This window comes from Equus caballus, chromosome 2 (assembly GCF_041296265.1).
Source record: "Equus caballus isolate H_3958 breed thoroughbred chromosome 2, TB-T2T, whole genome shotgun sequence".
In the NCBI taxonomy this organism is placed as follows: Eukaryota; Metazoa; Chordata; class Mammalia; order Perissodactyla; family Equidae; genus Equus; species Equus caballus.
The window spans coordinates 81,939,615-81,953,701 of record NC_091685.1 but is presented as its reverse complement, the minus strand read 5'-3'; the positions used below and the strand labels follow the sequence as shown (position 1 = coordinate 81,953,701).

Sequence of the window (14,087 nt, the reverse complement as noted above, 5' to 3'; positions counted from 1 at the left end):
AAGGCAGCATAGACATAATATTTTCTGTCTTAATATGCAGCTGTAATAACAAATAATTCCTGGTTCTAAGAAGAGCTGATGTGGCTAATTTCTGGGAACCATAAAGTGAACTGTATCCCTGGCTAATACTTAAAATGATTATTCAGTTTTAGATTTAAAACATCGTTTCATTCATGTTAAATGAAATGTTTTGATTTAGAAAGCCATAATTTGATAGTACAAGGAAGATTCTTAGGTTAAATAAATAATAAATTTGTTTAGAAGATATTTGTATCATGATCTTAATTTTTGCTTTTTTAAATATATGAGACAACTTAAAATATTTATAGACACATAAGTTACTTCCACACACATGTTTCTCACTTATTTTAGATAGGGTTGCTTTCCACAAATAATTTTTTCAGATTTTTTTTTTTTTTGAGGAAGATTGACCCTGAGCTAACATCCATGTCAGTCTTCCTCTAGTTTGTATGTGGGATGCCACCACAGCATGGCTTGATGAGCAGTGTGTAGGTCCACGCCCAGGATCCAAACCTGTGAACCCCACACTGCTGAAGCCAAGTGTGTGGACTTGACCACTATGCCACCAGGCTGGTCCCCCACAAATAATAATTTTATGCCCAAAACACACTGGAAATCTCTTTGCAGATATTTCATCTGCCTCACAAGGATAATAATTTCTATTTAAGAATTGGGTATTATGCAGTATAATGTGCTGACGCCTTAGAAAAAAGCAAGTGAGTGACCATACCTTATCTGCAATGATAGGTATAAAGAAGCCCAAACTAAGAATAGATTTATTATAAAGCATTTGAAAATTGTTTTAGTCACTAGCACAGTCATAACAATACTGAATTAAAAATTCTCTTCCCTGGAGACAAGAACTCCCTTGAGAGAGACAATCCCTAACTGTTGAGCCTAGTGTTAATTCCTGAGTCCTCTAAAAAGATGCTAAAAGACATTTAAAAAAAAATTTTTAAAGGTATCTTTAAAAAGACAGCTCAGACCAAATAGAGGAGGAACTTTTAAGAATGATGTCATGACCAAGTAAGGTTTAATTCAAGAATGCAAAGATGGTTCATAATATGCAAATTAATTAATGTAATTTATTATATATTAGATAAACAGAAAAACTAGATGATATATATTCAAAAGGCATTTATTAAAATTAAAAACCAGTTTTTAATTAAGAATACAGTGTCTTAGTAAAACTACGAATAGGAGGAAGCTTTAACTGATACAAGATATCTATCAAAAAACATTAGCAAATATATAACTAAGGTGAAACCTAAGCGTTCTCTATCAATTATACCTCAATAAAGCTGAAAAAAAAAGTTCTCTGTAATTTGGAAGTCAAAGAATTTTCCATCACTGCTATTATTCAGTATTTTCTGGAGATCTTAGCCAGTGTGGGAGGATAAAATTAAGAAATAAGAGGAATAGATATAGATAGGAAAATTGTCATTTGCATATGACATTATTGTCTTTAAAAGTCTAAGAAAATCAGGACCAGCCCGGTAGCATAGCGGTTAAGTTTGTGTGCTCCACTTTGGCAGCCCGGGGTTCGCCTGTTCGGATCTTGGGTGGGGACATATGCACTGCTTATCAAGCCATGCTGTGGCAAGTGTCCCACGTATAAAGTAAAGGAAGATGGGCACGGATGTTAGCTCAGGGCCAGTCTTCCTCAGCAAAAAGAGGAGGATTGGCAGCAGATGTTAGCTCAAGGCTGATCTTCCTCAAAAAAAAAAAAAAAAAAAAATCAGCTGAAGATCTTGAGATCCAATAACATCATTTGGTAAAGTGCTGAAATATAAAAGTAATATGAAATCAATCGCTTTCTAATATACCACAAATAACCAATTAAAAAGAGAAAAATGCTATTAATACCTACAAAAACTATAAAAATATAAGAAAATAACAAGGAATGTGCTGGATTTATAAAACCTTTTACTTTACTACAGCAGTTTACCATAGGACACACAAGAATATCAGAACGAATGAGGAGACTCACCGTATTCCTGACGGAACAACTCACGGTTGTTACCAGGCGGTCGTCTCCAATTACATTCAGTAGAGTCCTGTAAAGTCCCACTGGTGTTCTATCTGGAATTTTGAGAGTGAGTTCTCAAGTTTGGCCAAGTATGAATGTAAAAATAAAGAGAGGGAGGACCAAGCTGAAAGCAAAGAGTGAGTTTTATTGATCTTTCTAGAGTTAAAAAAAAACCTTACAAATCTGTCTACAAGCAAATTTTAAGGCGTGTCCAGTGATGCTTATTCAGTGCAGATGCCTACTTGCTTCTGGACAGCTGATTTAAAGGAAAGTTTTAAATACTTTACATGCCAACTAGTTTAAGAGTTATCAACTGAACAGTGAAACCAAAATCCTATCTGAATTTTTTTAAAAATTATTTTTCTTAGAAACAAGATAAAACCCTAGAGGAAAACAAAAGCAAAACGTTTATCTTTACGACTTTTAGGTCATCTCAGTTGTGTCTTGAAACAGTCCTCAGAGACACATAAGAGACACAAAGTCTACGACCTTTAGCAGTAAGGACTTAATCTGAGTCCACGTACTTTGTGTGTGAAACAGTTTAATGATTTTATTTCATTTTAATACCATCATTGCTCCAGCTGGAGGCTCTGCGCTTCTGACAATCTTTTATATCTCATATCCGTTCCTCTTTGGGAAATTTGTTTTAGAATTTTTCATTTAGCTATTTTAAGCTAGATAGCCATTATATTTTTAGCAACAAACTTTAGTCAGTATGTCCACAGTAATACCAAGGCAGGGGGATTATTGCCCCAACAATTTATAGGTCGGTAGCTACTCCCAGATAAAGAATGAGATGACTCATTATTTTAGTAGCTGCTTCAAAAATCCAAGTTAAAACCTTTTGGCTTTGGGGAGTATGTTAACATGATTTTTCTAAGAGTTGACATTCACCTTTGACAGAGGAAACCTATTGCAATTGCCCAAATATAATAGATCTTTTTTTCTAGGAGACTAGGCAGTTTGGGCAGATTCTTAAAGGGGAAAAATATTTTACTCCTGAGAACTATTCTTCTGTCTACATAGACAATAAAATAGAAAGCTTAGCAAAGTATTCACATAATTAAATTGTAAAGTGCTGATGATTGAGGCTCCATATATTGTTTTTTCTTATTTCAGTGATGCCATCAATTGTCTAATTCAGAAAACACATTTGGAAATCACCTGAATGTATTCATTCTTTGAACCAATATTTATTAAGTGCCTACTCTGCACCAGGTAGGCACTTAAAGGTTGCAGGTCTTTAAAACTAAGGAAAAGATGTCAGGGAACCTTAAAACCTTATTGCGGGAGTGTGTGTGTGTGTGTGTGTGTGTGTAAATAAGCTGCTCCATACGTGACAAGGCTTTGTGGTGCTGTCACTCACTTGGAGAACGTGGAGGAGAGTGACTTCTGATAGTGTTGATGCTCACAGAGAATCATACAGTTGAACTGGCCCAAACTCAACTTGCAAAGACCTCTCTGTGCTCATCAAACAGAAGCTGGTTAATCCACTGTAACCCAATTCTTTATTAACTTGAAAAAAGAGGATATCCATTTTTGGTGTTTTGGCTATGTGTTAATTGGCATCACTCTTAATAAGAGCTAATGATAGTATTATATAATTTGACTGTCAGGCGATCTCAATGCAATTTTAAACCATATATCTAAAATTAGAGATGCTAGTCCTGTTTTACTTGGTGAAGTTCAAAATTTTCCTGAGAGTATTGGGGTCTGTGTTTAGAGGGATGTAGGCAACCTGGCAGTCACTCAGAGGGGAACAGCCAGGACACCGAGGGAGCTTGACACCATTCCATATGAAAAATGATCAAAGGAGCTAAAATATTGACCAGGAAAAAAGATGCTTCAGAGGTATAAGACAGTTATTTTTCAAGATTTGAGGTTTATCTTGTGGGAGAGAGATTAGAATTGATCTATCTGTACCCCTGAGATAGAACATACAGGAAATAAAATATCTCTACTTAACACAGGAAGGTATTTCTTTATTAATCTAAAGATGGGCTGCCTACATTGGGAGGTGGTTCTCAGTGTTTCCCATCTTTAGGACCAGTGCACTCATGCATAGCTGGACGAATCAAACTTAGTCTCTCTGTTTCTTCCTCACCCTTTAAATCGATCTCTAACTCCATCTGCACTTCGTCATCACTCCCCAAAACTCTAGTCACCTCCTTATTGGTCTGCTTGCATCCATTCTGGCCCACTCCAATCTGTTCACCATCTGCAAAAAAGTGTGGGTTTTATGAAATGTAAATCCGATCTCTTCACCCCATCCAGCTGTGCTTGTTCCTTTACTGTCTTCCCACTGCTTGGAAAAATAAATCTCGAAAGTAGAACCTATGGCCTATAAGATCCCTGTATACTTGGGCCCATAGCCCATCCACCTCATCTTGCTCCATTTAACTCTCATGCTCTGGTCACACTGACCTTTCAGTCTCTGGCGAGTATTATGCTTTCTCTTACAGCAGAGCTTTGCACATGAAATTTTTTCTGCCGGGCATCTCTACCCGCTGCCCTCTTTCCCTACCCAGTTCGTTGATACTTAGAGTCAGAAGCTCAACTCCCCACCCTCCAAAACAGCTCATTAAGATTCCTTTGCAACACACTCAGAAACAACCATGGTTGTTTTTTTATTAACACTCCTCTCACTTTGTAACATTCTTTTCTATAATTGTTTTATTCCTGCCTTTCGTATTATACCATTAGCTGAATAAGGGCACATTTTGCTCACCATGTTAACCCTAGCACTTGTTGATGCATAGTGGGAGCCCACATGTGTTTACTGAATGGGTGAATGAGTAAGGTTATTGTGGGTTTTCATGAGAACTTGGATGATTACTTGGAGGGAGAGCAAAAAGCATACAGTTGACTATAGCGATGCTTAGTAAGGTCCCTAGCAATCTTGAGAATCCGTAGTTTTTGTGTATTTGATTCAGATTTTCTTGATTACGGTTATTCTTTTTTATTATTCAGGGTCTACAAAACTACCTCTTAATGATACTTGCATTTTGCATCATCTTGAGTGGAGCGCTATGCACTGCTTTTTCTAAACTCTAACAATCACACGACCAGCAGATGGCAGCAGTGGTTAAGAGAACACCTCTGCTGGACGCTAGACAGCTGTGCTGAGAACAGAGTTCATTTTCATACAGCAAATGGATTTCAGCCTGTCTTGGAGTGGGTAAATGATTTTTTTCATCCCATAAATGTGAGAATAAAGGAAAACTGAGTTTCAGTCAAATATAAAAATGAAAAATTCTTCTAATAAACTATTTATGAAGGTAGGACTTTACTAGGTGACTAAAATGTCTACATTCTTATAGCATTACATTGGAGGGCGCTCCGTTTACCACAGTATGTACTTAGTGTTGCATAATCTAGAAAACAAGGTGGAGTTCACATACAAAGAATTCTATATATGTCCAAATTTCCAACAAATTACCCTCATTAATGAGGAGAGGCAGAAAAGTGAGGGCGAGAGGAGAGAGGAGGAGACTTACCTAATGACCTTATGATAGAATTAGACCCCAAACATATCTGGATCCTTTGCTAGAAAAGCAAATGTCAGAGTTGGTAACTGAATGTTAAAAAGGCCATTTCATTATATTTAGCCCAAATTTATTTTTACTTCACATTAATGTTGCCCAACCTTACATTACCCGCCCGTCTTAGCTCAAAATGCTTTTGATTCTCTCCAGTTAAAACCCATCCTCAGAAAACAAAAGTTTCCCAGTATTGAGAATATGTGTATAATGCACATACATGCATACACAAGTACACACACATGAATACATGCACATATATGTATGTACCCTTCCAAATTTGAGAGAAATGCTACAGTTTTTGAAGTGAGGTTCTAGCTTATCAGAGTGAGAATTTAAAGGGACCAAACACTCCTTTGCATGTATAATTTATTATTTTTTTTATGAAATATACTTTTCTAAAGTCCCTGTTTTAGCTGGAGGTTCTCTTCCTGTTTTCACTGGTGGTTTCCACCAGGCAAAAGAAAATGACAGACACACTGGTTTCCTTTCTTTAAGAAAACTGAAGTGGAACTGCTAGTATAACGTTAATCACACTGGATCCCAAACTCTCAGAATGATAGAAGCCCTAGTGAAGTGTACATTTCACCCACTCCCACCTGATAGTATGTTACCTGGCTGTGCGGGAGAGACGGAATAGCATTCTGCTTAAGTGTATGCATGCTGGAGCTAACCTGTATGGGTTTCAACCCACCTCTGCTTCATCATGCTTGTGTGACATTGGGTGAGTCCCTGAGCCCCTGTATCAGATTCCTCACTGTAACCTGAAGATGATGTTAGAATCTGTCTCGCATGGTTACTGTGAGGTTCAAATAATTAAAATCTGTAAAGTATGTTCATGAGTGTCTGGCAGTTGGCAAATATTATATAATTCTTGGCAGTTATTATGTGTTGTTTGAGAAAGAAAATGTATCTACAGATAGGAGAATACCTTGTAAGAGCTATTGCCCTCCAACTACCCCATCCAAACAACCACTTACTGTTCCTCTATATGAATGCGATTGAAAGATGGTACTAGATTCCCTGTTTAATTGATGAATTGCTAATATAAATAAACTTTTGACTGTAACATCTTACGAAGACTCATTTTAATTTTAACCGGAAATGGCATTAATTAGGTTGATAACTTTGAATAAATTGACATGATACAAAAGCTGTTTTTCTCACTTAAATATGTTTTAAAATGTCATATTGATAGCAATTAATTATTCTTCAGTTGAGATTGCCCAATTACATGTAAAATTTTAAATGTGAAGTAAAGCAACTGCAGAAGGAAAATAAAAAAAAATATTTCACCATTATGCAGTTTCTGTTACCAGACGATGCCAGTGTCTGTGTTAGTACGAGCGGTGTGGGGAAAACAAGCTTTCTCAAAATGGTTACCAAGCAGCTTAGCCCGTAGAGGTGAGTCAGAACGGGCATCTGCCAGATCTCCACGTTCTTGGCTTGCCTTAGGAAGTTAATGCCTATATCTCTCGAGGTTTTGAGGTTTTATTTTTTCTTGTCTAGCATGGCCAAATTCTTGTGTTTCTTTTAACTTTTTCTGGCTTGGCTTTCTGTCTCACCTGATCTGGAAGGGCACCTTATCCCTACCGAAGAGAGTCTGCCCTCTGTGTGCAGAGGCAGCACGGCACTAAGTGGAGAATTAGCAGCCCAATGAGGCTGGTATCCGGCTTACGGGAATTTTCTACTATCAGAACAAAAATGTGTAATGACTTTTAAAGAATTAAGGATACAGCGTTTCCCCTGAGCTATCACTTCTTCTTTAATTCCTGTTGTACTGGTCTATTTATACTCAGAGCTGCTAACTACTAGACCCGGATGTATTAGTGTTAGTAGACCTGAAAAACACATTGAGTGAAAAAGGCAAGTTCTGGAACCGCGTGCACAGTATGATATCATTTAGGTCAATTTTAAAAATCAAAGTAATAGGAGCCGACCCGGTGGTGCAGCAGTAAGTGCACACATTCCCTTCGGCAGCCCGGGGTTCGCCGGTTCGGATCCCGGGTGTGGACATGGCACTGCTTGGCAAGCCGTGCTGTGGCAGGCGTCCCACATAGAAAGCAGAGGAAGATGGGCACGGATGTTAGCTCAGGGCCAGCCTTCCTCAGCAAAAAGAGGAGGTTTGGCAGCAGATGTTAGCTGAGGGCTAATCTTCCTCAAAAAAAAAAAAAGAAAAAAATCAAAGTAATATGTATTTTCTACAAATGCATATATATGCAAAAGATTAGAAAAATATATACACCAAACTCATAATAATAACATATACAAGAAAACTTTGCTTCTAGTGAGGATAAATGAGATCAGAGTGGGGACACTGGGGTCAAGGTGATCTTGAGAGAAAGCTCTAACGCTAATTTTTATGGCAATGAATTCATATACATGTTCTTTAATATGTGTTAAAGAATCAACAGCAAAAAATCTCAGAAGCATATGTCTAAATGTTATAATAATTAAGTCTGCATAAAGAGAATATGGATGAATGTTATTTTCCTCTTTATTTTTTTTAATTGAGGTTGCATTGGTTTATAGCATTATGTAAATATCAGGTGTACATCATTATATTTTGACTTCTGTATAGACTGCATCACATTCACCACCAAAAGTCTAGTTGTCATCCATTACAATATGACCCTTTACACCTTTCACTCTCCCCTCAACCCCCTTACTCTCTAGTAACCACCAATCTGTTCTCCATATCTGTGTGTTTATTTGTTTATCTTCCTCATATGACTGAAGTCATATGGTAATTGTCTTTCTCTGTCTGACTTATTTCACTTAGCTTATGCTTGTACCCTCAAGGTCCATCTACGTGGTTGCAAATGGTAAGATGTCATCTTTTTTATGGCTTGGTATTCCATTGCGCGTGCGTGCGCACATGCGTGTGTGTGTGTGTGTGTGTGTGTGTGTGTACACCACATCTTTATCCATTCATCCATTGATGAGCACTGAGGTTGCTTCCAAGTCTTGGCTATTGTGAATAATACAGCAGTGAACATAGGGGTGCATATGTCTTTTCAAATTAGTGTTTTCTTGTTCTTTGGATAAATACCCAGAAGTGGAATAGCTGGATAATATGGTATTTTTATTTTTAGTTTTTTTGAGGAATCTCCATACTGGTTTCCAGTGGCTACATTAATTTTCATTCCTACCAGCAGTGCATGATGGTTCCTTTTGCTCCACAGCCTCTCCAACACTTGTTATTTCTTGTTCTTTTAATAAAAGCCATTCTGACAGGCATGAGATAATGTCTCCTTGTAGCTTTTTTTTTTTTTTTTTTTTTAAAGATTTTATTTTTTCCTTTTTCTTCCCAAAGCCCCCCGGTACATAGTTGTATATTCTTTGTTGTGGGTCCTGCTGGTTGTGGCCTGTGGGACGCTGCCTCAGCGTGGTTTGATGAGCAGTGTCATGTCCGCGCCCAGGATTCGAACCAACGAAACACTGGGCCGCCTGCAGCGGAGCGCGCGAACTTAACCGCTCGGCCACGGGGCCAGCCCCAGTCTCCTTGTAGCTTTGATTCGCATTTCCCTGATAGTTAGCAATGTTGAACATGTTTTCATGTACCTGTTGGCCATCTGTATATCTTCTGTGGAAAAATCTCTGTTCAGATCCTCTGTTTGCTTTTTGATCAGGTTGTTTGTTTTGTTGTTGTTGAGTTGTGTGAGTTCTTATATATATTTTGGATATTAATCCCTTATCGGACATGATTTGCAAATATCTTCTCCCAGTTGTTAGGTTGTCTTTTCATTTGGTTGATGGTTTCCTTTTCTGTACAGAAGCTTTTTAGTTTGATGTAGCCCCACTTTTTATTTTTTCGTTTGTTTCCGTTGCCTAGTGAGGCATGGTATTTGAAAAGATGCCACTAAGACTGATGTCAAATCATGTACTGCCTATTTTTCTTCTAGGAGTTTCATGGTTTCAGGTCTTTTAATCTATTTTGAATCAGTTTTTGTGCATGGCGTAAGATAATGGTCTGCTTTCATTCTTTTGCATGTGGCTGTCCAGTTTTCCCAATACTGTTTATTGAAAAGACTTTCCCTTCTCCATTGTACATTCTTAGTTCCTTTGTCGAAAATTAGCTGTTCATCTATGTGTGGGTTTATTTCTGGGCTCTTAATTCTGTTCCATTGATCTGTGTGTCTGTTTTTGTGCCAGTACCATGCTGTTTTGATTACTATAGCTTTGTAGTATATTTTGAAATCAGGAAGAGTGATACATCAGTTTTGTTCTTTTTTTCTCAGGATTACTTTGTTTGGAGTCTTTTGTTATTCCATATGAATTTTAGAATTCTATCTTCTATTTCCTTGAAAAATGTCGTTGGGATTCTGATTGGGATTGCATTCAATTTGTAGATTGCGTTAGGTAATGTGGACATTTTAAGTCTGTTAATTCTTCCAATCCATGAGCATGTAATATTTTTCCATTTCTTTATATCTTCTTCAGTTTCTTTCAGCAACGTCTTTTAGTTTTCAGCATACAAGTCTTTTACCTCCTTGGTTATATTTATTCCTAGGTATTTTATTGTATTTGTTGTGGCTGTAAATGGGATTGTATTCTTGCTTTCTCTTTCTGCCCTCTTTATTCTTTTTAGTACTTTTGAAAACTTCAAAACAAGCATGTACACGCAAAAAAGACAAAGATGGAGACAAAGTTGAGAAATTTTGCAACTTAAGCTTCCCACCTCCTAAAGGTAGAAGGCAGAAACTCACTTTCCTAGCCTCCCTTGCAGCTAGGATGTAAGTTTGTTCCTGACCAGGTGGCATCCAAGCCCAATTTGCTAGTCATGCTGGAGATTCAGTGAGCTACCTGATAAAGTTGTTTTAGAAATTTGACCTCATTAAAAAACACACACACACGTTTCTTATAGCCTGTTTTAATCAACTTTAATGAGGTACAACCTACATCCAATAAAATTCACCCATTTTAAATGGACAGTTCTATGAGCTTCAGCAAATATGTACACTCATGTAATCACCACCATGACCTAGACGTAGAACATTTCTAGCAATCTAAAAAGATCCCTATGCACCTTTGTAATTAACCCCCCTGCCCCAGGCCACCAGTGATCTGTTTGCCCTCTTTCTAGATCACCTTTGATTATTCTAAAATTTCATGTAGTACGTACCCTTTTGTGTTTGATTTCTTTTATCTTATAGGCATGTTCAAACAATTTTTACTGATCTAAAGCAATTATAATTCATTCCCTCATGGAAGAAAGCATATGTGTGTATTCAAAATAACAACTAAAGCAAAAATGATTAACATTTGGAATTGTTATATTTAAATGTGTGATGTGTCATGTTCCAGAAATTCACTATGTTTTAAATTAATGGTTTAATTAAGAAGAATTCTTAGTTACCCTTTGAGTCCATCTCCATTCTATAACGTTCTCTTTTGAGGGGTTGTAAAATATTAAACTGCTTAAACTAGATCACCTCCATTTTCTACATGTTGAGAAAAATGTATGTGCTTGGATTTCCTGCAGTGGCCTCATGGATTATAATCTCTGCAGGTGGAAAGTGTGAATTTGCAGGGTTTACAAATACTCTTGATGATTCTTATCACACTTGTGCTCTAAATTTTTTGTATTCATTATCTGTACCTTAATATTTAAAATATTTTGAAGAACTGGGCTATTAAAAATAAAAAAGAATTTTCTGTCTTCCACTCCTGGAGAAAGAGAGAGAAAATAAAAGAACAGATATTCATTTGATTTTGTGAAGACGTTTTAGGAGAAAAAAATGAAATGCTTAAAACCAATCTATTTAAATGGAACTTTTTCTGCAAAAAATAATAAAATAATAACTGGGCATCATATTGTCTCTCTTTTTTGGCTCAAAGCTCTTAATTTCCATGTATTGAATCATCTCCAAGAGGTTGATGGCCAAGTCTTTTTTTTAAGTTTGGTGCCTCAGCTAACATATGTTGCGATCTTTCTTTTCTTCTTCTTTCTTTTCTTCTTCTTCTTCTCCTCCTCCTCCTCCCCCTCCACCCCTCCCCCTCCTCCCCTCCCCCCTTCCCCTTTCCTTCCCCTCCCTCTCCCCCCCTCCCCAAAGCCTCCTAGTACATAGTTGTATATTCTAGTTGTAGGTCCTTCTAGTTCTGCTATGTGGGATGCTGCCTCAGTTGGCTTGAGGAGTGGCACTGGGTCCACACCCAGGATCTGAACTGGCGAAACCCACGGCCACCAAAGTGGAGTGTGCAAACCCAACCACTTGGCCACAGGCCTGGCCCCTGGCCAAGTCTATTTTAACTTCAGATTCTGCAGACTAATTATTTCTTTTTCAGAAATAAAATCTCTAAAAAATTCATGTTGACAAAATCCCATGAAAATAAACAAACAAAAATCCCAATTTCCAAATGAAGATTTTCCTACAAGACCTAATGGAATAAATCACTGGAAATAACTGGAGAGGAAGGTGACAGTAGTTTTTTGAGTGGAGATGGCAGGCTGTAATAAGCTACAGCCTAATTTTTTAAAGCATTCCACATGGTTTCCTGAAGAACCCAATAAGTACTGCTAAGACATTGACTGTTTTTTTCCTTCTCTTACCAAGAAGGTACTTGTAAGCACTGTTTATAACTCATTCATACTTTACGTAACTAAAGAATGCATAAATCTTTCACATATACCTCAAAGTTTTGATTTTATGACTTACCTCAAATAATTTTTCCCAACAGAGAAGTCTGTTTTGTCTCCTTTTTCTCCAAGAATATTTGGGAATTTCATTGGCTTTATACGCATGTGATAGTTAAAATTACTGTGAACTCCTTGAGAGCAGAAGCTGTTTTATTCGTCTTTGTGTCTCAAGAACCTAGTAGTCAGTGCATGGCACGTAAGAAAAAAACATGTACTCTGCTATGTACTTTGAAGAATGTCTTAAAGTTATAGTCCAAAATTTAATTAGCCAATAATTCTTTTAAAATGGATCCTTAGTAATTTACTATTCATTCGTTAAATATATATTGAGTGGTTTCTTTGCATCTGAGACTTAGGGTAGGCATTGGGATCCATCAATAAAGCAGCCATGGAGCTTAATCCGAAAATGCCAAAGAAATCAAATAAAAATCTTAGAGGGCTATAAAGAAAAATTACAGGGGACTGTGAGGGAATATAGTAAGGTAACCTGATCATAAAAGATAATCCATAAAATAAGGCCAAACTCGTTGCTCATAATGAAACCAAAAGAAGTGTAAGAAAGATTTCTATTTTGATAGTATTTTTTTTAAAAAAGCACAGATTGTATCTTGCAGCTTTGCTAAACTCAGCTATTAGCTCTAATAGATTTCTTTCAGATTTCTTAGGGGTTTCTACATAGAGAATCATGTCAGCAAATAAAGAGTGTTACTTCTTCTTTTTCAACCTACATACCTTTCCTCCCTTTTCATTGCTTTATTGCCCTGGCTATGACCTTCACTGCATCTAGCATAGAAGTGGTAAAAGGGGACGCACTTGTCTCACTCCCAGTCTTAGGGAGAAAGCATTCAATCTTTCACCATTAAATATAATGTAAGCTGTAGCATTTTTCCCAGATGCTTTTTTTTTTTTTTTTTTAAAGATTGGCACCTAGGCTAACAACTGTTGCCAATCTTTTTCTTTTTTTTCTTTTTTTTTTCTGCTTTATTTCCCAAACCCCCCCACCCCGCCCCCGTACATAGTTGTATATCTTAGTTGCAGGTCCTTCTAGTTGTAGGTTGTGGGATGCCGCCTCAACGTGGCCCGACGAGCAGTGCCATGTCTGCGCCCAGGATCTGAACCCTGGGCCGCCACAGCGGAGCACGCGAACTTAACCACAGAGCCGGCCCCCCAGATCCTTTTTATCAGGTTGAGGAAATTACCTTCTGTTTGTATTTTACTGAGAATTTTCATCACAAGAGGATGTTCTATTTTGTGAAAATTTTTTTGCATGTATTGAGATGATCATATGATTTTTCTTTTTCTCTGTTAGTCTGGTGAATTACGTTGATTTACTTTCAAATGTTAAACCAACCCTGCATTCCTGTGATAAACACTACATGGTCATGTTTATTAGCCTTTCTGTATATTCTTGGACTTAATTTGCTAAAATTTTGTTTAAAATTTTTGCTTTTGTGTTAATGAGTAATATTGGTCTGTAATATCAGAGTAGTATGGCTTCAAATGAATTGTTAGGAAATAATATTCTTTCTTAAATTTTTGGTAGAATTCAAAAGTGAAACTGTCTAGGCCTCATTTTCTTTAACAAATATAGGGTGATTCAAGTTATCTATTTTTTCTTGAGTGAGCTTTCCTAGTTTATGTGTTTCAAGGAATTTTCTCATTTCATATTCATTATAGAAATTATTGTCATAATATTTTTCATAATATTTCATTATTTCTCCCTTTCATATCTGTAACATCCATAATGATGTCCACTTTGTCATCTCTGATATTAGTAATTTGTTTCTTCTCTTTCTTTTTCTGAACATTCTACCTAAAAGTTTGTCAATTTTCTTGATCTATTCAACAAATTAGTTCT

At 36.9% G+C, this 14,087-nt stretch overlaps 1 protein-coding gene across 13 annotated transcripts in view; it reads left to right on the top strand.

Moving 5' to 3' along the window:
• The window catches only part of TMEM144 (transmembrane protein 144), an 85,852-nt gene that overhangs the window by 42,275 nt on the left and 29,490 nt on the right, over positions 1-14,087 (top strand). For 3 of the 13 annotated variants that reach the window (XM_023636385.2, XM_023636384.2, XM_070261455.1), the window contains one exon: positions 5,021-6,665. The exons of 7 other annotated variants lie outside the window; for them this stretch is intronic. In XM_023636385.2, coding sequence (XP_023492153.1) covers positions 5,021-5,104 — 84 coding nt within the window. In that variant the 3' untranslated portion in view covers positions 5,105-6,665. Of the gene's footprint in view, positions 1-3,169; positions 3,269-5,020; positions 6,666-14,087 lie in introns of those variants that run through there. 3 more of the 13 variants (XR_011436714.1, XR_011436713.1, XR_011436712.1) reach the window with 2 other exon arrangements.